The sequence below is a fragment of the Schistocerca cancellata genome, chromosome 6, assembly GCF_023864275.1.
Source record: "Schistocerca cancellata isolate TAMUIC-IGC-003103 chromosome 6, iqSchCanc2.1, whole genome shotgun sequence".
Taxonomy (NCBI): domain Eukaryota; kingdom Metazoa; phylum Arthropoda; class Insecta; order Orthoptera; family Acrididae; genus Schistocerca; species Schistocerca cancellata.
This window is the reverse complement of record NC_064631.1, coordinates 262061707-262089583: the sequence shown is the minus strand read 5'-3', so window position 1 is coordinate 262089583 and position 27877 is coordinate 262061707. Positions and strand designations below refer to the sequence as shown.

At 41.5% G+C, this 27877-nt stretch overlaps 1 protein-coding gene across 1 annotated transcript in view; it reads left to right on the top strand.

The window, feature by feature from the left end:
- Positions 1-27877, top strand: part of LOC126191432 (cytoplasmic dynein 1 light intermediate chain 2) — a 99651-nt gene that overhangs the window by 66657 nt on the left and 5117 nt on the right. Inside the window, exon 9 of the mRNA XM_049932308.1 lies at positions 5752-5866. Within this exon, the coding sequence (XP_049788265.1) occupies positions 5752-5866 (115 nt within the window). The remainder of the gene's footprint in view (positions 1-5751; positions 5867-27877) is intronic.

The following is a 27877-nucleotide window of genomic DNA, read 5'->3' as shown; positions in this document are numbered from 1 at the left end:
TATAGGCCTACAATACATGCACTTCAAGCTGAAAATTGTATTCACATCTGGAACCACACTGTCTGTTTCTTATACTAGTAGTGTTGAACTTTGTTTTAAAAAACATTCCTTTCTCTTACATACGAGGGGGGACCCAAAAGTAACCGGAATCGTAATGCTGCACATCGTGTACTTGTACTAGCAGGTTGCGCGACCAGAGGGTTGTAGTAGGAGCTCTGCTGAGTCATTCTGCCACACGGCATCACCCAGCAGTGAGAAGTGTGGTTTATTTGGCAGTTCTTTGGGTGTGCATACAGTGCAGATGTGACACAAGGAAATGGCTAGTTCTTACAAACAATGTGCAGCAGTGAAGTTTTGTTTCTTGCTCGGCAAGAACGCAGCGGAAATTGTTGCGATGATTCAGACAGCCTACAAACACCATGCTCTTAGTAAAACGCAAGTGTACGAATGGTTTTCTCAGTTTAAAAAGGGAGAAATGGTGGTTGAATATGAGCCCCGTTCCGGTCGACCTTCAACTGCTCGAAGCGAAGACATCGACAAAATCAGTGATCTCATCAGTGAAGATCAACGCAGGTCAATCGACCAACTCGAGAACTTGTCTGGGTTGTCCTGGAGCTCAATTCGGCGCATCTTGACCATTGATATGGGTATGCGAAGAGTGGCAGCAAAATTCGTGCCGAAGCTTCTTACCGGAGATCAAAGGGATCGTTGTGTTAAAGCCTGTCTCGAAATGGAAGGACGTGTTCAAAGATGATCCACATTTTTTCAAAAAAATCATTACAGGTGATGAGTCATGGTGCTATGGGTACGATCCAGAAAGTAAACCAACAGTCATCACAATGGAAGTCACCTGGCTCACCTCGACCAAAAAAAGCTCACCAAGTTAAATCGAATGTGAAAACGATGTTGATCCTGTTTTTTTGACATCAAAGGGATTGTACACTCTGATTTGTCCCTGAAAATCAGTCAGTAAACCAACAATTCTATTTGGAGGTTATGAAACAGCTTTGCAGAAGTTTGTCACGGAAATGTCCGGCTTTGTGGGATTTTGGCGTGTGGTTCCTGCATCACGACAACGCTCTCGCACACACGGCTCTCAGCGTTCGCCAGTTTTTGGCCTCAACGAACACGACTACCTTGACCCACACGCCCTATTCACTGGATTTAGCACCCTCGGACTTCTTCCTATCCCCGAGGATGAAGAGAGACCTGAGAGGGAAGCGTTTTGTGGATGTGGAAGACATAAAACTCAATGTCATGAAAGTGCTGGCAGGTATCAAAGAGGATGAATTTAAAACAGGACTTCACAACATACGTGCTCGCGGAGCAAGCTGTGAGCAGCAAGGTGCGAGCACGGAGCAGCGCGAGCACGCTACCCCTACTACCGGACCAGAGCAGAGAGTGGGGAGAGTCACGTGGGACGCACGACAGCTGCCGCCAGTCAATGTAAATCTGCGGCCACCTGCAGGGACATCACTCACGAATTATTACTGCCACAAATGAAACAAATAAAGGAGAATATACACGTGCCACATAATTTTATTAGCTTAGTGTATGTCTCTACATTCATATTAATTTGTGAACTGTTACACAATGAAAGGTGTCACTGAAGTGTGGGATTCTCGGTTATCTTGTACTTTTTGCCCTTTATAATTGCGTCTATGTTCGGAGTAATTGTTCTTGTTCATTGTAAGCGCAGTGTGCAGTTTAAATTTCGATCAGACAATGCGTTCCTCAGGCGCGTCTTGTTATATTTCATTGCAGAGAACAGTTGTTCACAAACATACGTGGAACCGAACATTGATATTATTGTAGCCGCCAGTTTGTGCAAACGAGGAAATCTATCCTGAGGGAAGTGTCTGTAGAATTCCAAAATGTTTTTCTTGTTGTGAAATTTGTCTCTGTATTCTCTGTCACACTGCAGGTCAATAATTTCTAGTTGCAGCTCAGGACGAATCTCTTCAATATTCGCTGAATACAGACTGGAGAACAGATCAAAATCACTGTCTAGTGCTGTCAGATCTTGAAAGCGTTGATCAAATTCTTCCTTAAGGGCAACTAAACTATGTGAATAACGTTCAGTCTTTGTGGTCATCTTGCATGGATGATAATTTAGGAAAATGAGCTAGATTTCCTGTTGCCAGTTGACGCACCCAAAGTGTCAATTTCATTTTAAAAGCTCGTATTCGATCTATGAAATGAGTAATTAGCAGATCTTTACCTTGTAGTGAAATGTTCAAACATTCAGATGGCTAGTTAAATCTGCTAAGAACGCGAGATCACATTTCCATGAAGGCTCTTTCAATTCAAGAACACATTGTGGGATTTTGGCGTGTGGTTCCTGCATCACGACAACGCTCTCGCACACACGGCTCTCAGCGTTCGCCAGTTTTTGGCCTCAACGAACACGACTACCTTGACCCACACGCCCTATTCACTGGATTTAGCACCCTCGGACTTCTTCCTATCCCCGAGGATGAAGAGAGACCTGAGAGGGAAGCGTTTTGTGGATGTGGAAGACATAAAACTCAATGTCATGAAAGTGCTGGCAGGTATCAAAGAGGATGAATTTAAAACAGGACTTCACAACATACGTGCTCGCGGAGCAAGCTGTGAGCAGCAAGGTGCGAGCACGGAGCAGCGCGAGCACGCTACCCCTACTACCGGACCAGAGCAGAGAGTGGGGAGTCACGTGGGACGCACAACAGCTGCCGCCAGTCAATGTAAATCTGCGGCCACCTGCAGGGATATCACTCACGAATTATTACTGCCACAAATGAAACAAATAAAGGAGAATGTACACGTGCCACATAATTTTATTAGCTCAGTGTATGTCTCTACATTCGTATTAATTTGTGAACTGTTACACAATTCCATGAACATATTTATCTCATCTAATAGGCAAAAAAATCGATTTAATAATTCGCCACGACTAAGCCAGCAGACCTCGCTGTAATAAGGCAGGCTACCATACTGGCTTTCTACATCCTCAAGAAAGCTTTTAAATAGTCTGTGTTGTAGCCCATGCTTCCTTATATAATTGGTTGTACAAACAGCACCACTCATCACATTTTTTAGAGTGATAGTCTTTGCACATAAGTTTTCCTGGTGGACCACACAGTAAACGCCCCTTATTTCATTCGGCACGGTCAGTTTTTACATTTTCTCCTTCAACAGCGCAACGAAACCTGATTTTTTTTTTCCCCCCTGTCATCGCTGGTGTACCGTCTGTAGACACTGAAACTAAAGAATTCCACGACAATCCTATATTTTCAACACTTTCTTCAACACTACTTAAAATATCATCTCCGGTTGTAGTGTTCTTCATGGCTACTACATCGACGAGCTCCTCCCTCACCTGAAGATCTCTATTAACACCTCTAATAAATATGGCAAGCTGCGCTGTTCCAGTGATATCAACACTTTCATCCAGAGCTAGAGAATACGCCATAAAATCTTTACGGATATTTGCAAGCTGGCTCTGGACGTCGTCTGCCATGTCCTGTATGCGACGCATAATGGTCATGTTAGATAATGGCACAATCCGAAACTGTTCAACTTGAGATGGACACAAATGTTCCGCTGCAACTACCAAACATTCTTTTATTAAATCGCCATCAGTGAAGGGGCGCAGGGAGTTTGCTAAAAGCAAAACAATTTTGTAACTCACTCTGAGAGCTGCCTCAGTTGATTTTTCTTCGTCGTCCAGATCTCCTTCGGATAGCTTCCTTTTAAGTTTAATAGTTTCCTGTGCACGACCTGGTCCATCACATTTTCCACTTCCGTAGTCTTTCGCGTGGCACGACAAATAATGTCGCTGCAAATTAAATTTCCTAAAAGAATTCAGTGTTTTGTGACATACTAAACATTTTGCAACACCTTTTTTTTCTGTAAACAGATAAAATTCCTCCCAATGGGGGTTGAAGTGCGAAAGCATGGCTGGGGTTACACAACGGCGACTTGACATGATTCTTAACCAGCGAAGTGACTGTTAGAGCTGATCGTAGTAAATGTTACACAGTCAGCGCGAATTCAATAGGCACGCTGTGGCCCTGTTCAAACGTGCGCGCGCATTTCCCCTCCCTCCCCTCTCCCCCCTCCATCCCTATTCCGCGACCTTGCACCTGCTCGCGAGCACGTGCCTGAGCAGACGCGAGTACTCGCGCTCAAAACTGGCCAGTTGTTAAGCCCTGATTTAAAAGGTTCTTTGAACACTGGAATGAACATTTGGACAAGTGTATTAATGTTAATGGAGAGTACTTCGAAGGAGATTAAGGTTGTATTTGAAGACAATTAAGTATATGCTTTCTAGAAAGAAATTCCAGTTATTTTTGGGTCCCCCCTAGTATCTGAGCAATTCATGTAGTCACAATAATCAAAATCTATTTTTTTTCCTACAAATTTGGATTTCAGTGTATAAAAGGCCAATTTCGTGATAACTATACTGTTACCCAAACCTTCAAATATCACTTGGCAAATTAGAGAGCTGTTGTATATTTAGCTGCTTCTTTCTGAAAGTCTGATGCACAGTGTAATATGCCACTGAAAAAGTAATCATTGGATCAGTACTTACAGTACACATGAACATCAGAGTGAAAACCGTTGTAACCTGGTTTTGCATGTGATTGAAAAGAGAAAATCAAGGAATATGTAAAGAACGAAGATGGGTAGAGTAAAGAAGAGTTTGCACACACAGATTGTGTAGGTAACGAGTCCAAAGTAAATGGTTCTCAACAATAGTTTCTTTAGTGACCTTATCATTGATGGGAATGAAACCATGATGGTCCTTCCATCCTTCCTACATGACAGGTGCTACTGCATAGTATTTACAGGAGGTACAGGTGATTGTCATATCAAAGATGTGAATTAAAAGCGGGAAGAAAGTGCAGACCAAATTACAGTGGACTAAACAACCCCACCCCCCAACCATAGGTCTCGTGCACCTTTTGGAAGTACATGTGCGATGAGCATACGGTCCCAAGGCATTGCAGTACTCCCTCCTTTCCTCTGCTGTTATCCCACTCATTCTTATCTGACTTGGTCTGTAGGACAGCTTCACTGCTGACAGTCTTCGCTTATTACTGAACACTGATTATGATTGCTTATTCTGCTTAGTCGTACTTTCTGCCCCTTGTTCATTTCAGTTAATTGAGATTTGGTCTCCACTTATGGGTCTGTCTTCCATTCTCTCAAAATTTTACAGTAGTTTGGGCTGTGCAGGGAAAGGCACCCAATGTGGCACATTTTGCACACACTGGTCAGTGTTCTCTGAAGTACCTCTTGTGTGAGTGGACCAGATTAGGTGCCCAAAGCATAACACAGTAGCCAGTCCATTGTGGGGATGGGAGACGTCACACCCGTACATCCGTAGCCTCTGGCGACATACAGGTGACACTCTTGGCGTCAGAGCTGAAAACTGAAAGCCTTTTACCACATACTTCACCTCGGTGATAGATGACAGTCCTTATGACAACCTTTCCTACCTCACAGCTTAATGTGTGGGAAGCACCACTTGCTCCTAAAACAGAACAAGATATTTCGGCCTCACTTTTGGTAAAGTTGATGATGTTGCTGGTAACATGCAATCTAAAATTCTGAACATTATTTACAGTTTATATCCTGCAGTATTTTGAGCTACATTGTTAAGTCTGTTATTTGTGTGTGTGTGTGTGTGTGTGTGTGTGTGTGTGTGTGTGTGTGTGTGTGTTGCTGTTGTTGCTGCTAATCCATATTCCAATTTCTTATCTTCAGATTGACAGCACAAAACCAAGTGTGACAGGCAGTGGGGAAGGAGTTTTAGCTAACTTCTTCAATTCACTGCTGTACAAGAAGACAGGTGGTGGGCCACAGACACCAAAAACACCAGGTATTTATTCCATTCTCCTCCCCCCCCCCCCCCCCCTCTCTCTCTCTCTCTCTCTCTCTCTCTCTCTCTCTCTCTCTCTCTCTCTTTCTGAAAGCCCTGCTCTGCCTCCCTTATTGCTTTCGGATCCGGAAGGTCAAATTTTTTTAAGTAAACTTATCTTAATGCATGTATTGCATCATATGGCTCATGAGTGGTGTAGTTGCTTTGTGTCTTTGTATAATTGTTAACGTTCAATTAAACCTTTCAATTTTTTGTTACATTACAGTATATGACCAACTATTTTTATAGGGACCAATTTTTAATGTCTTTGTGTTAGTTTTATCACAAATCCTCATTGTTAAGTTGTCTGTGTAGTTCTGTTGTTTAATTAGTTATAAGAATTTTATTTGGCAGTTAAAAAATGTAAATTTCAAATTTAGCAACACATTGTTTACAGAGTAGTTGTATAATGAAAAGAAGGCTGGGTTTTGGCTAGAACACACAGAAAATGTTGTGGGGAAGGTGAACCAAAGAATGTGTTTTATTGGTGGAACACACAGAAGATGCAACCAGTCTACTAAAACTGCCGACACTACGCTTGTCCATTCATCCTCTTTTGGAGTACTGCTGTGCAGTGTGTGAGCCTTACCAAATAAGATTAATGAAGTACATTGAGGAATTCAAAGAGCAGCAGCACATTTTGTATTATCGAGAAATAGGGGAGAGAGTGACACTGACATGATCCAGAAATTGGGGTGCACATCATTAAAACAAAGGCATTTTTCGGTGCGGCGGAATCTTCTCATGAAATTTCAATCACCAAGTTTCTCCTCTGAATGCAAAAATATTTCGTTGGCACTGACACATAGGAATAAATGATCATAATAAAATATGGTAAACCGGAGACTGCATGGAAAGATCTAGGAGTTAGTTTTTTCCGCACATTGTTTGAGATCAGAATAATAGAGAATTATTGTGATGGTGTTTGATGAACCCTCTGCCAGGCATTTAAATGTGATTTTCAGTGTGTCCGTGTAGATGTGGATGTAGATGTAGGGTGAGCACCTCTACAAGGACAGTGGCTAGTAAATTACTGTGATCTTTAAGTGAAGTATAGACAAGATGGTAAGCTTGCTTTACTATATGTAGATTCTTATGGAAAATATTGCCTTTTTTACTGTAAAGTTCTTATTGTGCCAGTTACTGTAATAGAGGCTGTTCCAGTTCATGTTCCCACTTAGGGCAGCTGGGTGCCCACAGGTACAGGTGGGGCAGTGGTGGGGAAAAGGCCAGTGGGCACGTTTGGTGATGCGTTTAGAGCTTGTGGAGAATGTACGCCTGGTGGGTAGCCTACACTAGCTTCACCTGCCTGCAAATGAGCTGAGGTGTGCACAGCAGTGCCCACACCCTGTGGGGCAGCACTGGAACAGCCTACTCTAATACATATTACTAGAGAACTGATCATTGAATACATAATGGTTCTTTAGTGGTTGTTGAAGTACTGGTTACCATTCTAGCTGTTTGTAAGTTTATTGGATTCTCTCTTCTTTTTTCCCTCTTCTGAATGTGGCAACTAAGATCTGTATTTTTCCTTTGTGGTAAAAGTGGGAGACATGTAGCCAAAGATTTCTTTAAGGTTTCACAAACCAATTTCTAATGGATCAAATGAAGTCTGTAAGACTGTTAGATTTCTGCAGAGGGGCAGCAGTCTTTTCAGTAGTTCCAGGGGCAACGGTCTGGATGCTTGACTGACCTGACCCTGTAACATAAACCTAAACGGCCTTGCTGTGCTGGTACTGCAAAAGTCTGAAAGCCGTGGGGTACTGTGAAAAGCTGAAAGCTGTGGAAAACTACAGCCATAATTTTTCTTGAGGGCATGCAGCTTTGCAGTATGGTTAATGATGATGGTGTCCTCTTATGTAAAATATTCTGGAGGTAAAATAGCCCACCCATTCGGATCTCCGGGCAGAGAATAGTCAGGACATTGATATCAGGAGAAATAAAACTGGCATTCTACAGTTCGGAGAGTGGAATGTGAGATTCCTTAACTGGGCAGGTAGGTTAAAAAATTCAAAAAGGGAAATGGATGGGTTAAAGTTTGACATAGTGGGAATTAGTGAAGTCCGGTGGTAGGAGTAACAAGACTTCTGGTGAGGTGAGTACAGGGTTATAAATACAAAATCAAATACGGGTAATGCAGGATTAGGTTTAATAATGAATGAAAAATTAGGAGCGTGGGTAAGCTACTACGAACAGCCTGGTGAATACATTGTTTTGCCAAGATAGATACGAAACCCATACCTACGACAGTAGTAAAAGTTTATATGCCAACTAGCTCCGCAGATGAAGAAATTGATGATGAGATAGAAGAAATTATTCAGATAGTAAAGGGAGAAGAAAATTTAATAGTCATGGGGGACTGGAATTCGATAGTAGGAAAAGGAAGAGAAGGAAAAGTAGTAGGTAATATGGAATGAGGGTAAGGAATGAAAGAGGAAGCCACTTGGTAAAATTTTTCACAGGGCATAACTTAATTGTAGCTAACACTTCGTTTAAGAATCATGAAAGAAGGTTGTATACGTGGAAGAGGCCCGGAGACACTGGAATGTTTCAGATAGATTATATAATGATAAACAGAGATTTAGGAACTAGGTTTTAAATTGTAAGACATTTCCAGGGGCAGATATGGACTCTGACCAAAGCTATTGGCTGTGAATTGTAGATTAAAACTGAAGAAACGGCAAAAATGTACGAATTTAAGGAGATGGGACCTGGATAAACAGGAAGAACCTGAGGTTGTAGAAAGTTTTAGAGAGAGCATTACGGAATGATTGACAAGAACGGGGGAAAGAAATACAGTAGGAGAAGAATGGGAAAAAAAGGTAATCAGGAAGTGCAAAATCGCTAAGCAGGGATGGCTAGAGGACAAATGTCAGGATGTGGATGCATATATCACTAAGACTAAGATACATACTGCTTACAGGAAAATTAGAGACCTTTGGAGAAAAGAGAACCACTTACATGAATATCAAGAGCTCAAATGCAAAACCAATTCTAAGCAAAGAAGGGAAAGCAGAAAGGTGGAAGGAGTATATAGAGGGTCTGTACAAGGGTGATGTATTTGAGGACAATATTATGCAAATAGAAGGGGATGTAGATGAAGATGAAATGGGAGATACGATACTGCAGGAAGAATTTTACAGAGTACTGAAAGACCTAAGTCGAAACAAGGCCCTGGGAGTAGACAACATTCCATTAGAACTGCTGTTAGCCTTGACAGAGCTAGCCCTAACAAAACTCTACCATCCGGTGAGCAAGATGTATGAGACAAGTGAAATACCCTCAGACTTCAAGAAGAAGATAATGATTAGAATTCCAAAGAAAGCAGGTGTTGACAGGTGTGAAAATTACCAAACTATCAGTTTAATAAGTCACGGCTGTAAAATATTAACATTAATTCCTTACAGACGAATGGAAAAACTGGTAGAAGCCGACCATGGGGAAGATCAGTTTGGATTCCGTAGAAATGTTGGAACTTGTTCGGCAATACTGACCCTACAACTTAGAAGATAGATTAAGGAAAGGCAAACCTGTGTTTCTAGCATTTGTAAACTTGGAGAAAGTTTTTAACAGTGTTGACTGGAATACTCTTTCAAATTCTGAAGGTGGCTGGGGTCAAATACAGGGAGCGAAAGGCTATTTACAATTTGTACAGAAATCAGTAGCAGCTATAAGAGTCTAGGGGAATGAAAGGGAAGCAGTGGTTGGGAAGGGAGTGAGACAGGGTTGTAGCCTATCCCCAATGTTATTGAATCTATATATTGAGCAAGCAGTAAAGGAAACTAAAGAAAAATTTGGAGTAGGAATTAAAATCCATGAAGAAATAAAAACTTTGAGGTTTGCCAGTGCCATTGTAATTCTGTCAGTCACACCAAGGATCTGGAAGAGCAGTTGTAGGGAATGGACAGTGTCTTGAAAGGAGGCTATAAGATGAACATCAACAAAAGCAAAACAAGGATAATGGAATGTAGGTGAATTAAATCAGGTGATGCTGAGGGAATTAGATTAGGAAATGATACACATAAAGTAGTAGATGAGTTTTGCTTTTTGGGGAACAAAATAACTGATGATGGCCGAAGTAGAGAGAATATAAAATGTAGACTGGCGATGGCAAGGAAAGCGTTTCTGAGGACGAGAAATTTGTTGACATCGAGTATAGATTTAAATGTCAGGAACTCTTTTCTGAAAGTATTTGTATGGAGTGTAGCCATGTATGGAAGCCTTCGAAATGTGGTGCTGCAGAAGAATGCTGAATATCAGATGGATGGGTAGATCACATAACTAATGAGGAGGCACTGAATCATACTGGGGAGAAGAGGCATTTGTGGCACAACTTGACTAGAAGAAGGGATTGGTTGGTAGGACATGTTCTGAGGCATCAAGGGACCACCAATTGAGTGTTGGAGGGCAGCGTGGTGGGGAAAAATGTAGAGGGAGACCGAAAGATGAATACACTAAACAGATTCAGAAGGTTGTAGGTTGCAGTAGTTACTTGGAGATGAAGAAGCTTGCACAGGCCGGCCACTGTGGCCGTTCTGTTCTAGGCGCTTCAGTCCAGAACCGTGTTGCTGGTACAGTCGCAGGTTCGAATCCTGCCATGGGCATGGATGTGTGTGATGTCCTTAGGTTAGTTAGGTTTAAGCAGTCTCGGGGACTGGTGACCTCAGATAAGTGCTCAGAGCCAAGCTTGCACATGATAGAGTAGCATGGAGAGCTGCATCAAACCAGTCTCAGAACTGAAAATCACAACTACTACTTCAAGACTGTTTACTAACTTGTCTCACTTCACGCTATCTTTTCAGGTAAATAAAGAACACTGGTAGAATGCAGTCTCACTTATTATACAGTAATTTACTAATGACCTCAGGTGGTATATTGGTTAAGACATTGGAATGATATTTAGAAACTGGTCTAAAATGTGTGAACTATTGCAATTGAACCCCTCCTCCCTTTGTGTCACCTCATGCAAATTCCAGAATGGTTCCCTTAGTAAGACCACAGTACACATACTTAGATATCTGTGTCCAAATGAGAGAATGGCCTTCATTTAATGACCTTTAGGTTGGCCCAATGTTTAACTTCCAGCAATCCTCCTCCTCCTCTAAAAATGTGCAGCAATCTATGCTTCTCTCCTTTTCCCTTCTGCCCTACCAGCTCAGCCTCCCGTTGCTGCACTTACCATCCCACTATACACTGGAGTGACAAGTCGTGGGGTATCTCCTAATGTTATCGGACATCCTTTTGCCCTGTATAGTGCAGTAATTCAACATGGCATGGACTCAACAAGTTGTTGGAAGTTCTCTGCAGAAATATTGAGCCATACTGCCTCTATAGCCATCCATAATTGCAAAAGTGATGTCGGTGACAGATTTTGTGCATGAACTGACCTCTTGATTATGTCCCATAAATGTTCGATGGGATTCATGTTGGGTGACTGTTAGCCAAATTATTCTCTCAAATCGTCCAGAATGTTCTTCAAACCAGTCGCAAACAATTGTAGTCCGCTGACTCCCGCATTGTCATTTATAAAAATTCCATTGTTGTTTGGGAACAAGAAGTCCACAAACAGCTGAAAATGGTCTCAAAAGTAGTTTATTTGCACCAGAGGTCCCAGTCCATCCCATGTAAACATAGCCCACACCATTATGGGGCTGCCACCCATTTGCACAGTGCCTTCTTGATAACTTGGATCCATGGCTTCCTGGGGTCTGTGCCATACTTGAATCCTACCACCATCTCTGACTGAATGGGTACTCATGTGACCAGGTCACAGTTTCCCAGTGGCCTAGGATCCAACATGGTCAGGAGAGCCACTCATGTTGGTCACCTGCTGCCATAGTCTGTTAATGCCAGATTTTGCCACACTATCTTAAAGGATACATTCGTCAAACGCCCCACATTGATTTCTGTGGTTATTTCACGCATTGTTGCTTGTCTGTTAGCTCTGACAACTCTGTGTAAAGGCTGCTGCTCTTGGTCTTTAAGTGAAGGCTGTGATGAGAGGTAATACCAGAAATTTGGAATCTCTGCCAGCTCTTGACACTGTGGATCTCGGAATATTGAATTCCTTAACGATTTCTGAAATGGAATGTCCCATGTGTCTAGCTCCAACTGCTCTTCTGTGTTCAAAGTCTGTCAAGTCCCATCGTGCAGCCATAATCTTGTCGGAAACCTTTTCACATGAACTACCTGAGCACAAATGATAGCTACGCCAGTGAACTGCCCTTTTACGTCTTGTGGGGGCAATACTACCACCATCTATGTATGTGCATATTGCTATATTACAACTTTTTGTCACCTGAGTGTATTGTCCCTGCCACATCCCTTCACACCCCCACAGGCAGCACTACGATGTCTTCCCCCACACCTGTCCTAATATCCCTCCCCTCTCCTACACCTCTGATGTGATCACCTTGCCATTGGAACTGCTATTCTCCTTACTATGGGCCCTTTCTGCTGCCGGCCAATGCAGTAGTGGGCCAGAGACATTGCAGCAGGTATTCAGAATTGTCAAAGGGCCCTTAAATGTCTCAAGTGACATCCTTCAGAAGATGCTCGTCACTTTTAAGCAGCTGTATAATTAAATGCAGTAAGGAGGAATGCTGGAAGCACTGTATCTCCTCTTCGAGAATGCCTCTTCATCCCAAGTAAGATTCAGCCTTCTCAGTCTGCCAGTCCGCTAAATATCAACTGTACCAAGTCTCCTCCTCCATGGTGGTATATCTGCTGATGTGTTGGTTCTTGCAGAAGGCCTCATGATCTACTTTGCGACAGAATCAGCATCCTCTTCTTACCTGGCTACTTACTGAATGCTTAAAAGACAAATTCAGGGCAGGCCCCTATCGTCAAATTATGTAACAAACCTTTCACTGACTGGTAACTGCTTCAGGCTCTTGTTGTATCATGATACAGCCTCAGGCTGTGATTAAATTCATAACCACAAGACTCAACACCTGAATGTTATTGAGACACTCGATGTCAGGGCCTTCAGCTGTATTTGACCTGAAAATATTTTCCTTTTTGTGATGGTGAGGTAATATGAACATCCCACTCCTTGCTTTCTTGTTTTAATCTCTTCTACCTGTTTCTTGTGTGTCTCTATGATTTTCTTGTCCTCTTTCGTTCCTTGTAGTGTTTGTTGCCTTTCTGTCGTTTTGTGGTTTTCCTTCCTCCCCATTTTATGTTATAAGGCTCATTAGTTTTATTCTCACCCTTGTGGCATTATTTTAATCGGAACAAGGTACCGATGACCTAGCAGTTTGGTCCCTTCTCTTCCTCTTTTAAACCAACCACCTAACCACTCCTTAAACTAGGTAAAAACCGATCATCTATCTGCAGATACTGACCAGTTAGCCTTACCAACATGCTCTGCTAACTGCTTGAAAGGATTGCTGAGATTGTTAGGCTGTCACATGCAGCTAGTATTTAGCTGACAAATATGGGGTAGCCATGTTAGCTTTTTATCAAAGAATAATCCTGAAAAGCTGGCAATTGGGCTGGCTTCTCAGATAACAGGGTCTATAGTTCCACTATCAGTGTGACTTCCAGGAGAAATGATAGACAACCAATTATCTGGTTGTGTTGGAAACAGCAGTCCAACATGGCTTTTTCTAAATGCCAGCATCTCATCCCAGACTTTTTGATCTGCATAACATGTACCACACTGTTTGGTGTCATCAAATTTTACTTATCCTGTGTGGCTGTGGCTTTTAAGGATTCCTTTATATTCTTCACTTTGTATCCAAGTGGTTGTTTTCGGTTAGAGGTGGTATGTCTCTCAGCTAACAACAAGTCTAAGAGAATGGCATCCTACAGGGCTCAGTGATGACTGTATAACAGTCTTCCTCATCTCTGTCTGCCCAGCAACATCCCCCTACCCCAAAAAATAACAACTTTTGTGTGTGTGGGTTTTTTTTTTTTTTTTTTTTTTTTTTTTTTTTTTTTTTTTTTTTTTTTTTTTTCTATTCTTGGTTGAGTGCCAGCTCCAAGGAGCCATTCAAGGGAATACTGCTTGAACCCTTTCCCATGGCTTCCAGTTTTTTCCCACCAAAATGCAAGTCAGAATTGGGTACCCAGTGCTTGGACATAGTTGCACAGCCCTGATTTTTAGGATTCTTCTTTGATATAAAAGCTAACATGGCTACCCCATATTTGTCAGCTAAATACTAGCTGCATGTGCTAGCCTAACACTCTCAGCTTTCTTGCCTACACCTATTAGTGTGTGCGTCACACTATTCTACTCCAAATTTACCAGGCCCAGGTCTTGTACCAGCTGGACTATGCTTGCAAGGTTTATGGCTCAGCAGCACCTTCAGCTTTGAAATTATTGGACCCAGTCCATATTCCTGGAGTAAGAGTGGCCACTGGTCTATTCTGGACTAGTCTTGTAGACAGTCTGTTGGTATCTTCCCCCTTCATTTCCAACACTGCCAACTCTTGCTCACTTATGCAATCACTATTCAACAGTTTCCTAATCATCCAATTTCTTTTTGCATACAAGAAGAACCAGCCCTCTGACATCTGCCCTCAGATGGGGGTTACCAGTTGGAGTGCACCTCGCGACTCTGCCACGACCTCTGCCTTTCTGTTGTGACTCGCCGATCTTTCAAAGTGCCGTTGCGCAATTACGCGCATCCTCTACATGCGGCGTTGTCTGCCAGCCATGCAGCAGCAGCAGCGCCACATAAGCGGCCAGCCAGCGGTCGCTAGACTCTGACTCAGTTATGATTTGACTGTCTTACTCTGTTTACTTGATCTGTCACTTCATGTATTGCGTCGTCCTTGAAATATATTTGTTCAACTTGAAGTTATAACAATTGGCGATGAGGTAGTGACTTTTTCTTTTTCATTGTTGACCCACGTGTTTCCATGGCTACTTTAGAGCAACTATTGCAAGGTCTCATAGAACAGCAAACGCTTCTCACAAATGTGATTTGTGATTTCGTCGCGGCATCCAATGCGGGGCGTCTCTCGTCGTTGTCTCTACCTCCTTACGACGAGACGGCGGAAGACTGGTCTGATTACAAAAAACGTCTTCGACAGCACTTCTTGGCATTTCATGTCGCGGCCGACCAAACTTGTAAGTCTCTGTTCCTTTCATGGGTTTCACCTCAAATGTATCGTTTGTTGTCGCAATTGGTTCCTTTGAAAGATCCTGCGTGTTTGTCCTTTGCTGAAATGTGCTCACTTGTGTCCGTTTATTTTCAAAAGCAGACGCATGTGGTAGCCTCTCGTGTTGCATTTTATCATTGTCAAAAACAATGAATCAATCCTATTGCGCTTGGGCTGCTGCACTTAAAGGCCTCAGTAGAAAGTGTCAATTTGTTACTGAAGTTCACAAAGAATCCTACGCCGATTCCATGGTACGTAGAAAGTGTCAATTTGTTACTGAAGTTCACAAAGAATCCTACGCCGATTCCATGGTACGGGATGCTACTATCCGGTCGTCACCCGACAAGGAACTTAGGCAATGTGCCCTTCAGTTGGCAAATCTGACTCTCGATAAAGTCCTATCCATCGCTCAGTCTTTTGAAATTTCTTGTGCCGCTGGAGTGCAAATAGAGGCATGGGGTGACGTCGGGGAAATACAACCTCTGTGCACTGTTGACTATGCGTGTGGCGTGTCCCCACCGGCCAACGTGGCTGCAGTACGCTCCCAAGCGCAGCTTCGGCCTAACCGTAAACAAACCTCTTAAGAAACTGCAGCAAAACCCACAGCAACTTCCTTCATGTCCACGGTGTTTTACGAAACATTCACGAGAGGATTGTTGACAACGTTGGGCCATGTGTCACAAATGAAAAAAAGGGTCCTATGTCATCGGTTTGCAAATTCGACCACATACATGTTGTTCATGAACATGGCGCTGATTCTGATTCTGTGTTGTCTGTCAATTGTACTTCTTCCATTTCAGGGAAGTTATTCCTCACTGTCCAAATACTTGGTCGAGATGTCCCCTCTCTGTGAACTCGTATGTCAGTGGCACACCCAGGTGGAATTCATTCAGAATCTTTGGTTGGTATACCACATATATATATATATCAAGTGACTCTTGCAAGGTAATTTTCTCATTCCTGGAAGTAACAAAACTATCACAGTGCCACTAGGTATGTTCCACTAAGTTTTCATGACCCTATCATAGTCGTGGCAGTATGATTATATTTCGAGAGGCAGTGTCTTTCTTGAGCTAACAATTTAGGAGTGCATTTGGACATAAGTGATGCTGTGGTTTAATTGTTTTTCCTACGGTGTCATGAGGAGTATTCTATTATTTACAGTGAGGGAGAAGAATGGAATGTTCCACATACCACTGCAGTAGTATGAAAGAAATTAACGTAATTCACTGAGCTACAGATCTGTTTAATTGACAGCAGCATGTAGCAGGATATGTGAACAAACAATTTGTTCCAACATTATGAAATACACCAAAATATATTGTCTGTTGACATCAAACCAGCATGGGTTTGTAGAGCATCACTCTTTTGTGACACAGCTGGAACTTTATTTGCATGATGTACTGTGTACAGGGGCTCTCAAACTGGCTCCGTATTTGTAGATTTCCAAAAAGGATTTTGATATAATTCCTCATAAGCAGCTTTGCTATGGACGTCCCATCAGTTTCTGCACACTGTGATCTTTCATACATGAAATCGAATCCAGTCGCTCAACTGAGGCAATATTCTGTAGGATAGCAACGTGGTTGGAAGCCACTTTTGAGGAATGATATTATTAGCCTCTTTGCGACCCTGTAAATATGGAATCAATTTGAGAGCCCCTGTACACAGTACATTATGCAAATAAAGTAATTGCCAGCTGTGTCTTACAAGAATGATGCTTTCCAAATCCATGCTGGTTTGCTGTCAATAGGTTTGGGGTATTTCATAATGTTGGAACAAATTACTTGTACACACGTCCTGCTACATATCGGTCAATTAAATGGATCTGTAACTCAGTGAAAGCCAGTGCATCATTAATGCACAAGGTGCACTCCTAAATTGTTAGCTCACTCAATAAAGACACTGCCTCTAGAAATGTAATCATCCTGCTACAACTGTGATAGGGTCATGAAAACATGGTGGAACATGCCTAGTGTCACTGTGGTAAGTTTTGTTACTTTCTGGAATGACAGAATTACCTTGCAAGATTCGCTTGACATATCCGTGGTACACCAGTCAAAGATTCTGAATAAATTCTACTTGGGTGTGTCATCGACTTATCAAATATGTGTTTACAGACAGGGCAGATTACTTTCATGCAGCAACTACAACTAATCGCATTGTCTACATTGTGAATTAACTGTAACAGGCATCACAAGGACAATGAGGAGGCAATGAATGATGCAGTTCGTCATTTGCTCCATGAAACTGTAAAGAGTAAGAGGCAGTAGCTCTCAGTTCCAAACTGGCACGACAAAAACATTTTACCTCCTTTGTGTCAAAGCTACAAACAGCTATATTGAACTCAGAATGACATCTTTAGAAATTTTGTGGACTTAAGTCGTCTCACTATGTTCAATAACCAGTAGATCTAGAGGCCAGAAACATAAAATACTGTGGAAGTGCTACTAAAAATACACAAATCTGTTAATGAAATCGTATCACTGAATATTCTGTTAACTATTTCATTTAGCAACTACCCTCACAGTTACTGTCATATTTACATTGTAGCCTTGTAAAGCATACTTGTGTATGAAGGAAGACTTTGTTTAATTAAGATAGCAATTTGCAGTATGGTATTATGATGAGACACCATTGCATTAGTATAGTACATATTAATAAGAGTTTCCCATTAGGTTGTGGAACAAAATAGACACAGATACCAGAGAAATTGTCAACAATATATTCCACCTTATTATCAAAAACCATCTGATGGTAAGCATGTAGTTTTTCTATCCCATTCATGTAGTGACTTGCTGTTTCCGAGTTAAGCCATCTTTAAAGTACAGTTGCCAAAACAAAAGAAACAAAAACAAGAAAAAGGAAACAAAACAAAGTTTCTTGTGGGTTGATCAATTAGAGATCAGAAAGGTAAACACATGCTGGTGCCATATTTGAAGACGTGCGGTAGGCGTGTTTGCCAATCAAGCTCCTAAGTACTGTCTTCCAGCTGGCATTTGTTGCTCTGCGACTGCAAGGCGTCTCTTCTGTTGGCAACAAATATCAGCTGCGAAGGACACATCCTTGTGAAGCAATTCATAATGCAAAACACTTTTGTGCCACAAGATATATCTCAATAACAATACATTTTGTGGGCGTATACAGGCTCTTGTTTGAGATAGTGTTTGTTATAGCTTATACAATATTTTCTCCTTATGCAGTTAGCATGCGGTACTTAAAATTGCCATCAGGCTGCACTGATTTATGTTTACAGTGACCTCCTTAAATCATATTATAGTAAACGCCAGTATATCTATCCTTCGAAAAACGCAGATGACTTCCTGCCCCCCTTCTTTCTCAGTTCGAGATTCTGCTTTGCGTCTAATCTCATTTTCAATGAGACATAGCACTGTAATCCTCCTCAGTTTCTTTCAACCTCAGTATGACTACTGAAGGCAAGTATCACGCTGCATTTACAGGAGCAGTGGTTTCAAATGGAACCACCACAACATTCACGGAAATAAATGCATTAATTTGGTTATTATTGCAGTACATATAGTATTAATGTAAACAGAACAGTATTCTGCATTTAATACATGCATAAAAGTTAGCTAATACAGAAGAATACAGTCACTATTTGAGAACAAAGATGGCTATCCAACTTGCCTCACTACTTGCTAATATTTACAGATTTTGAAGCAGTTCCAGTGACAGCTGCTAGAAGGCAGCACCAACTAGGCTGCTGAATGGTGTCCCCAAATGTAGCCACTGCCCTTTTGCCACAAAATGAGAAAATTGTAGGTGGTTTCAAATGGAACCACTTCCCATGAAAGGGTTAAACATATCCATTCACTACTGACTGGAACAGAGTTGGGTTAGTTCTAACTGTCAGAGGTGGAAGTCACTGCTTTGCGGAAACACTCTCTACTAAGCTTGCTTACCCTAGTAATGTTCTTTTAGTTCATGAACTAATTGTCATATAAGGCTATAGGACCTTCATGTGTTGCCTTCATATGTTGTTTTAAGTTACCTTGAGATTTTGAAAATATTGGCACTGGACTGAAATTAGAGCTCAGATTCCAATTTTTCTCTGGATTTGAACCCTTTGAGATGATAATTTCCCATCACTTCATTGTTTCCTCATGGTGCTAACTCCTCAAAGTGAGAATGAACAGTGTGATCCTAACTACTAGTGAAAGAGAATTTGATAGTTGACACCTCTTTGTATAGGGTCAACGATTGCAATATGTGCACGGTTGGAGTCCCAGGCAGTGCATAGCTACTCATAGCATTGCCTCTCGCTGAGCATGTACACATCTCGATACTGGTGAAGAAACAATAAATATTTCATGTGTATTTGTAGCTAATAGGCAATAGTGAATGATGCTGAACATGAATCCTTGCAAAGCAGAAATGATTTGTATCATTGTTTAAGGTTCCAGTAACACCCTATCGGTGAATGTACTTAATATCTGACACACATACCTTTTGTGGTTACTTCTCAGGGATAATAAAGTTTCATGGTGTTCCCTGTGCAGTGATAAATGTACCGTTATTTATTTACATGTTTGGACATTTGGCCTTGTAAATTGGTACTGATGAAAACTTACGTATTTTACATCTCTTTATGCCTAGTCGAGTGTCGATCAGACGTGAAAGATTCGTTTGGTTAACAGTGGGTTCAAATTTGGATCAGAAGAGAAGCTCATGTCATTTAATGGGTGTGATGGGACTTGTGCAGCGTCACTTATTGTAATGAAGATTAATTTACAAGTGTTGCGGTCTGTCTAGTCTCTAATATCGTGTTTTCTGATATTTGTTGTATGACGGTATTGGTTTACATCAAGACTGTGACTGCCATAATGAGTAGTGTTCCCTGGTAGTCTCGTCTGGTGCCCATTGTGTGTGTCGTCAAATGACTGTACTGGGGAGGGTTTAGAGGACCTGCAACAAAGCTATGCTATGTTTATTGTGTACGGTCAGGTGCAGCCTACACATGGAATTCAGGGGTGGCCTGCTTTTTGTTCTGTTAAGTGTAAACACTCAAGGACTAAGTTTTCTATGAAAATGAATATGTCTTTATATATCTAAAAAGAAAGATGATGAGACTTACCAAACAAAAGCGCTGGCAGGTCGATAGACACACAAACATACACACAAAATTCTAGCTTTCGCAACCAACTGTTGCCTCGTCAGGAAAGAGGGAAGGAGAGGGAAAGACAAAAGGATTTGGGTTTTAAGGGAGAGGGTAAGGAGTCATTCCAATCCCGGGAGCGGAAAGACTTACCTTAGGGGGAAAAATGGACAGGTATACACTCGCGCGCACACACACACACACACACATATCCATCCGCATATACACAGACACAAGCAGACATTTGTAAAGGCAAAGAGTTTGGGCAGAGATGTCAGTTGGGGTGGAAGTACAGAGGCAAAGATGATGTTGAAAGACAGGTGAGGTATGAGCGGCGGCAAATTGAAATTAGAAATTAGCAGAGATTGAGGCCTGGCGGATAGCGAGAAGAGAGGATATGCTGAAGGGCAAGTTCCCATCTCCGGAGTTCTGACAGGTTGGTGTTAGTAGGAAGTATCCAGATAACCCGGACGGTGTAACACTGCGCCAAGATGTGCTGGTCGTGCACCAAGGGTTATCTGGATACTTCCCACTAACACCAACCTGTCAGAACTCCGGAGATGGGAACTTGCCCTTCAGCATATCCTCTCTTCTCACTATCCGCCAGGCCTCAATCTCCGCTAATTTCTAATTTCAATTTGCCGCCGCTCATACCTCACCTGTCTTTCAACATCATCTTTGCCTTTACAAATGTCTGCTTGTGTCTGTGTATATGCGGATGGATATGTGTGTGTGTGTGCGCGATAGAGGGAAACATTCCACGTGGGAAAATATATCTAAAAAGAAAGATGAGACTTACCAAACAAAAGCGCTGGCAGGTCGATACACACACAAACATACACACAAAATTCTAGCTTTCGCAACAGTGTAACACACCGTCCGGGTTATCTGGATACTTCCCACTAACACCAACCTGTCAGAACTCCGGAGATGGGAACTTGCCCTTCAGCATATCCTCTCTTCTCGCTATCCGCCAGGCCTCAATCTCCGCTAATTTCTAATTTCAATTTGCCGCCGCTCATACCTCACCTGTCTTTCAACATCATCTTTGCCTCTGTACTTCCGCTTCAACTGACATCTCTGCCCAAACTCTTTGCCTTTACAAATGTCTGCTTGTGTCTGTGTATATGCGGATGGATATGTGTGTGTGTGATAGAGGGAAACATTCCACGTGGGAAAAATATATCTAAAAAGAAAGATGAGACTTACCAAACAAAAGCGCTGGCAGGTCGATACACACACAAACATACACACAAAATTCTAGCTTTCGCAACAGTGTAACACACCGTCCGGGTTATCTGGATACTTCCCACTAACACCAACCTGTCAGAACTCCGGAGATGGGAACTTGCCCTTCAGCATATCCTCTCTTCTCGCTATCCGCCAGGCCTCAATCTCCGCTAATTTCTAATTTCAATTTGCCGCCGCTCATACCTCACCTGTCTTTCAACATCATCTTTGCCTCTGTACTTCCGCCCCAACTGACATCTCTGCCCAAACTCTTTGCCTTTACAAATGTCTGCTTGTGTCTGTGTATATGCGGATGGATATGTGTGTGTGTGATAGAGGGAAACATTCCACGTGGGAAAAATATATCTAAAAAGAAAGATGAGACTTACCAAACAAAAGCGCTGGCAGGTCGATACACACACAAACATACACACAAAATTCTAGCTTTCGCAACAGTGTAACACACCGTCCGGGTTATCTGGAGTGTATACTTGTCCTTTTTTCCCCCTAAGGTAAGTCTTTCCGCTCCCGGGATTGGAATGACTCCTTACCCTCTCCCTTAAAACCCAAATCCTTTTGTCTTTCCCTCTCCTTCCCTCTTTCCTGACGAGGCAACCATTGGTTGCGAAAGCTAGAATTTTGTGTGTATGTTTGTGTGTGTATCGACCTGCCAGTGCTTTTGTTCGGTAAGTCTCATCATCTTTCTTTTTAGATATATTTTTCCCACGTGGAATGTTTCCCTCTATTATATTCATATCATTAATTTGAATATGTCTTTATGTTTACAAAGTATAATAATCCATAAGTGCTTGCACTAAACTTAAGACACTCAATAATCTGGCACTTCCACTAATCCGGCACCCATATGTTCAAGGTATGGCCGGATTAGCAAGATTCTAGTGTAGGCTCAATAAACAAAAAGACAGTGAAGATAAAAATTAATGTAAACCGTTTCTTTTTGTTTATTTTATTTGTCCTTGTATTATAAAAATATAGACAGTCAATAAATGGCTTAAGTGTAGAGTAAGTGTAATGTTAACTTTTTAAGCAAATACCCTACGTCAATAAAAGTTTGTAATTTTGATAGTCAGAATTCATGAAAAAATTAATTTTTCTCAAGGAGCCTCTTAAGGACAAGGGGGGGATAGGGGGTTGCCTTATATTCAGGATTGACTTACACTTGGGTAAATGCGATACTCAATCCAGGGTGAATGGTGGATAGTGGTGGATTTGTGTACCTCTTGGTGGAAAAAATCCTTCGCAACCGTATGAGATTTGATAGCTTCTCTAACCTAATGTAGTAGTCTCATCTGTTGAGCCTACGGCCGGTTTTCCTGCCAAGTCTGGAAAATCGCGGAGAATTGGTATTTTCATCATTGGAAGTTCCTGCCTTAGGCAGATAACGAAGCACCTCGGCGAAATAGCAGGCATGTTTAGCAGGAAGACAGTAGGCAGTCCATATTTCTCTCAAGTCAATTTCGCTGTACAGGAGAAACAAACTTTGCTGATTGCTCTTGAACTTACTGAGTGTGAAGAGCTACAAATCGTGGCTCATATTGGCACTTCTGATCTATACTTGAATTCCAAAGTAATTATGTTGTTTTACTGTTTAAAACAACAGATAATGACTTTGGAATCCAAGTATAGAAAATAGACGCCTCTGGTGGTGGCATATTTAGTGCTGTAAAGCACTTGATAATATCTACTGGGATCATTACAAATTCCCAATGTAACCTATAACCCAGATGAAGGTAAGCACCAAAAGTGAGTGAAACGTCGTAATCAGAAGCCCCTATAGGTCACCTGCCTCAGAATGTGTAGTGACAGAACACTTCACATAAAACTTGTGAATATTGCAGACATGTTTCCTTATTGTGCTACTGTAATAGGAGATTTCGGTTTGCCGTCTGTAGAATGAGTGAGTCACATGAGTAAAAATGGTGCCAGGGATGGATTCTTGAGGGATTCTGAATGTCTCTTTTTAAAATTACTTTGAGCAGTTAGATAACCAACTCATGAGGGTGACTATGTAGATCTCATTGTAATTAACAGACCCAGACTTTTCAGAATGGTTGGCATAGGCGAGGGAGTCAGTTACTGTGTGTTTTAGTGTGACTGACAACACATTAAAAGGAATGTCAAGAAAGGTAGAGAGATCTTTTTGGTTAGCAAGTGTGACAATAAAGAAATTGTAAGAATATTTGAGCAGTCAACATGATCACATTTGACTTTGGGAATACATTTGTCTTTGGAGATGGATGGAAAACATGAAAAAGTGTTGTACAATGTTCCTTTGTATGTGCCAAGCAGGGTTGTGAGGGATGAGAGATAAACACTATCGTTCAATAACTTACTCCCTTTGTGTTGTTGGTTGCTGGTGCAGATAAAGGTACCAAGCTACTTGATAAGTGCAAGGCATTCCTGTCTCCAAGAGTGCTCACTGGCCAATGTTACACGATTATAGGCCTTTATCACAGACATCAGTTGGTTGTAGAAGTATGAAACATGCTTTATCCTTAAATATTATGTTCAGTTTGGAGAACAAAAATCTAATCTGTAGCAATCAAGATGGATTCTGCAGAGGCATGATGAAACTCAGCTTGCGGTTTTCATCCATGCAAACAGGTATACCATAGACAGTGGCATCAAGAATTTTTCTATGTTCCTTTTCTTCCGCTAGCAGGTGCAGTTTAAGGCCCAAGCGATGCAAGCTGCCACTTAGGTTGCCAAACTGAGAGGGGAACCCCAAATGTGAGGTTTCTATACAGGACATAACACAATTAGTGGTGTCTGTCTGGGGCACCAAGCTGAGAGGGGCACCAGTGGTGACAAAGTGCAAGATTTGTACATAGTGTGTATCACAGTTAGTAACAAAAACTAACACGAATGAAAGTGTATGTGAGGAGATGGGGCAGGTGCAAAAGTGGAAAATGTTCTCAAACTGGCCCTGTCCACAAGGCATCTGATAGTTTCCCATGGTTCCTAGTAATGTAGTAATGTGTGATAAGTATCAGACCAGAATTATGATTTGGTTGAGAACTTTTCCAATAGGTCGAACTTACTGGGGTAAATTAGATATAAAAGTAACTTTGTGAGTACTTTTAGTGGGTGTTACAGGGTCTGTTAATGTTCACATTGCATATAAATGACCTGTTGGAAAATGCCAGAGGCAATGTGTGGCTGTTTGTGAATATGGTTTTGCGTATAGGAAAGTTACCGTGGAATGTGAAAATTCTGGAAGACCTACAGAGAACAACATTGGGTGCAGCAACTAGCAGTTTACCCTTAAAATCTATTAATGTAACATGATTTTTAAGAAACAGCACCTCATAACTACTATATAAATGCAATAGTGCACTCAGCCACATCACATATTTGTTGCTTGTTAAATATTTATGTATTGGAAGGTAGTCAGTGACGGCTTCTGTTGTTGGAAATGGACAGCATATGGTCCCCACTCATCTTTACAGGACTGCTTTAATGTGATAGTTCAATACAACTCCAGTGGACATTACTGCCGTGTACCAGAACTGCAGCAGTTAATGTCCTCTTGTTCTGTGGTCTGTGTTGCTCTCTGAGATAGTTACTGAATGAAGCCATTCAACATATGGTTGCCAAATGTAGAATGACTTCAGTCAGTCATTACATTAATGCTGCAGGCAAAGTCCTCATCAGCATTCTTTGTGATAACAATTATATGCTGGTGATGATGTCACTTCGTTGGTTCCATCCAACAGATCACTTGCCACATTCGGCTTTCTGATGGGTGAGCCAGAATTTGTTCATCTCTGCCACCACCTTTGTCCCCCTCTCCGTCAGATTGTAATGATGAGGTTGTCAGAGATGTCTGATGGCCTACTCCTTGAGAACATACGCCAGGTGTGAGCAAGCTCCATAGTCTACTAGGGTGCCAAGGATCAAAAACTATTACAGTTCTCCTTACTGGTGATGTATCTAATGATACCTCAACTCTTGCTGAGCATCTCATGACATATGTTGTGACAGTGTTTTATACTCTTCTCACTCGGCTATGTTTCTGGGGATAAAAGAAGAGTTGAAAACATCCTCCTTTCCTGTACCCCCTGTAACATGAAATTATATAATAAACCTTTTATTGGCAGGGAACTGCTTCAGGTTCATAATTCATCACATAGTAAGTTCCCAGGCTCTTTTTTTTTTTTTTATTCATTATCAGAAGAGCCATCATCTGAATCCGACTCACTCATGCACTCATATTTGGCTAGAAAGTGCTTTCCCTTTTGCAATGGAGGGAGTATTATGTACCACTCCTTAAACCAGGCGGATGTCTAGCAGCTACTCAGTGACTGTCATCAATGTGCTTTGCATTCCTCATGAAATGTTGGTAGCCCGAAAATTGTGCTTTGTTCTTGAATTAGGAGATACCTCTGTGTGGTTTCCAGCAGGATTTTCGTAAACACCACATTTCATTCCAATATTTTCTTTGTTTTCGTTTTCTTTTTTTTTACATACATAATGCATACTACATCATTTGACACCCTCATGTTTCACATACTCTTTGTGACTGATGCTTTTGAGGATCCCTACCAATTTCTACTTGTCAAGGGACTGAGTTGCACCCACTCACCTACTGACCTGGACCTGGCTATTTATGTCACCTTATTTTATTGTTACAGATTTCATATACTCCTGACTAGAAGGAATTACTTATGCTGTTATGGCAAAGTGAGCCCCCCAGCTGCTCTGTGGCCTGTGGGCCGAACTGACCGTTATACTTTTATCTCCCATGCAGTTTTTTTTCTCATTGCCGTCGTCACTATTGCATTCCGTCTCATGGTTTTACGTCTCACGTGTACTATATCAATTTGATAAAATTTCTGGCTGATGTCATTAACTTCAGGCGAGCTATCCTCTCTGCTAAGCAATAACAGAAGAGAGAGTAAAAAAAAAGAAGGGTGGCATATTTCATCACAGGTTCATTTGGTATGCTTGAATGTATTAGAGATCCTCTTCAGATTCCAGTGGCAGATGTTATTGTATGCACCAAGGAGCGGCTTACCTTTTGAATTCAGTATACATTCAAGGAAGTGTCAGGCAACCTATTGCTTCCTTCCTCATGAATCTTGCGAAATGACTGATAGGAAAAAGAATATCTAGATCCCATGCACCACTGTCGAATGGATCACGAAAAGGGAGAAATTATGATTGTTGAGTAAAACCTCCACTACATCTGTAAGGTTCCTTGTAGAAGTAGATGCAGATTTAGATAGATAATGTGAACAGTCTCTTTAAACTGACCTCATTTGGCAGTGCCCTGGCCAAGAGAGTGATATGAAATTTCCCCAAAGCATTATTTGACAAACTTACTTCAGGCAATGGTCAGTATCACAGTAAGCACTACAAAGAATAATAAAAATGAATAAAACATAAGTATTCAGCAACTACAAGAATTTAAAACCAGTGTAGTTACAGCATACAGTAAATCTTCCGACAGCAGTATATGCAATCCAGAATTGCAATGGTGGTGGTGGTTAAGGTTTGACAACAGAGGGTGACTGCTATGGCCTGGAGGCCCATGAGATTTGCTGAAAGCATAGTGTGCTTACTGTACCATCTTATCCCACTACTTTTTTCAGAGTTATTAGTCCTAAAGTAATTTGGTACAAGATAGAGTTTGCATGATCAGTCTTGATTGTATCAGATGAAACTTCCATGTTTCAAATTAATGATAAAGAATTTCACTATAAATGAGCTGTATTATTAAAATTCTTTAATGTAAATTTGTAGTTATGCAGAGTTATTCCTCAAATGTACTATATTGAAATGAAGTGGCAAAATTAATTAGAATTTTATCAAATTTTGACATCATTTCATTCATATTTCGAACAGTTTTTGTGAATTTCTTTGAATAATTTCAGTCAAAAATAACAAAGTTAAGTTATGATGTCTGCTGAAGGTTGTGAGTATAGTTCTCCAGTTGTGTGCAGTGTAGCCATTCCAATTTTCCAGGATGAGATTTTCACTCTGCAGTACCTCGTCTCCTACCTTCCAGACGTCACAGAAGCCCTCCTGTGAACCTTGCAGAACTAGCATTCCTGGAAGAAAGGATATTACGGAGACATGGCTTAGCCACAGCTGGGGAATATTTCCAGAATGAGATTTTCACTCTGCAGCGGAGTGTGCGCTGATAATGAAACTTCCTGGCAGTTTAAAAGTTCGCAGGAGAGCTTGTGTGAAGTTTGGAAGGTAGGAGATGAGGTACTGACGGAATTAAAGCTGTGAGGATGGGGCGTGAGTCATGCTTGGGTAACTCAGTTGGTAAAGCACTTGCCCGTGAAAGGCAAAGGTCCCAAGTTAGAGTCCTGGTCCGGCACACAGTTTTAATCTGCCAGGAAGTTTCATATTTAGGAGTTAATCGCCAAATAGTGGAATTAAAACTTTCATCCGCAATTTGTGTATGGCCACCTAAACATCTCTCCAGTAATTCGTCCCATGATAAATCTTCATATATTGGAAGAATTTCAATCTTCATATAT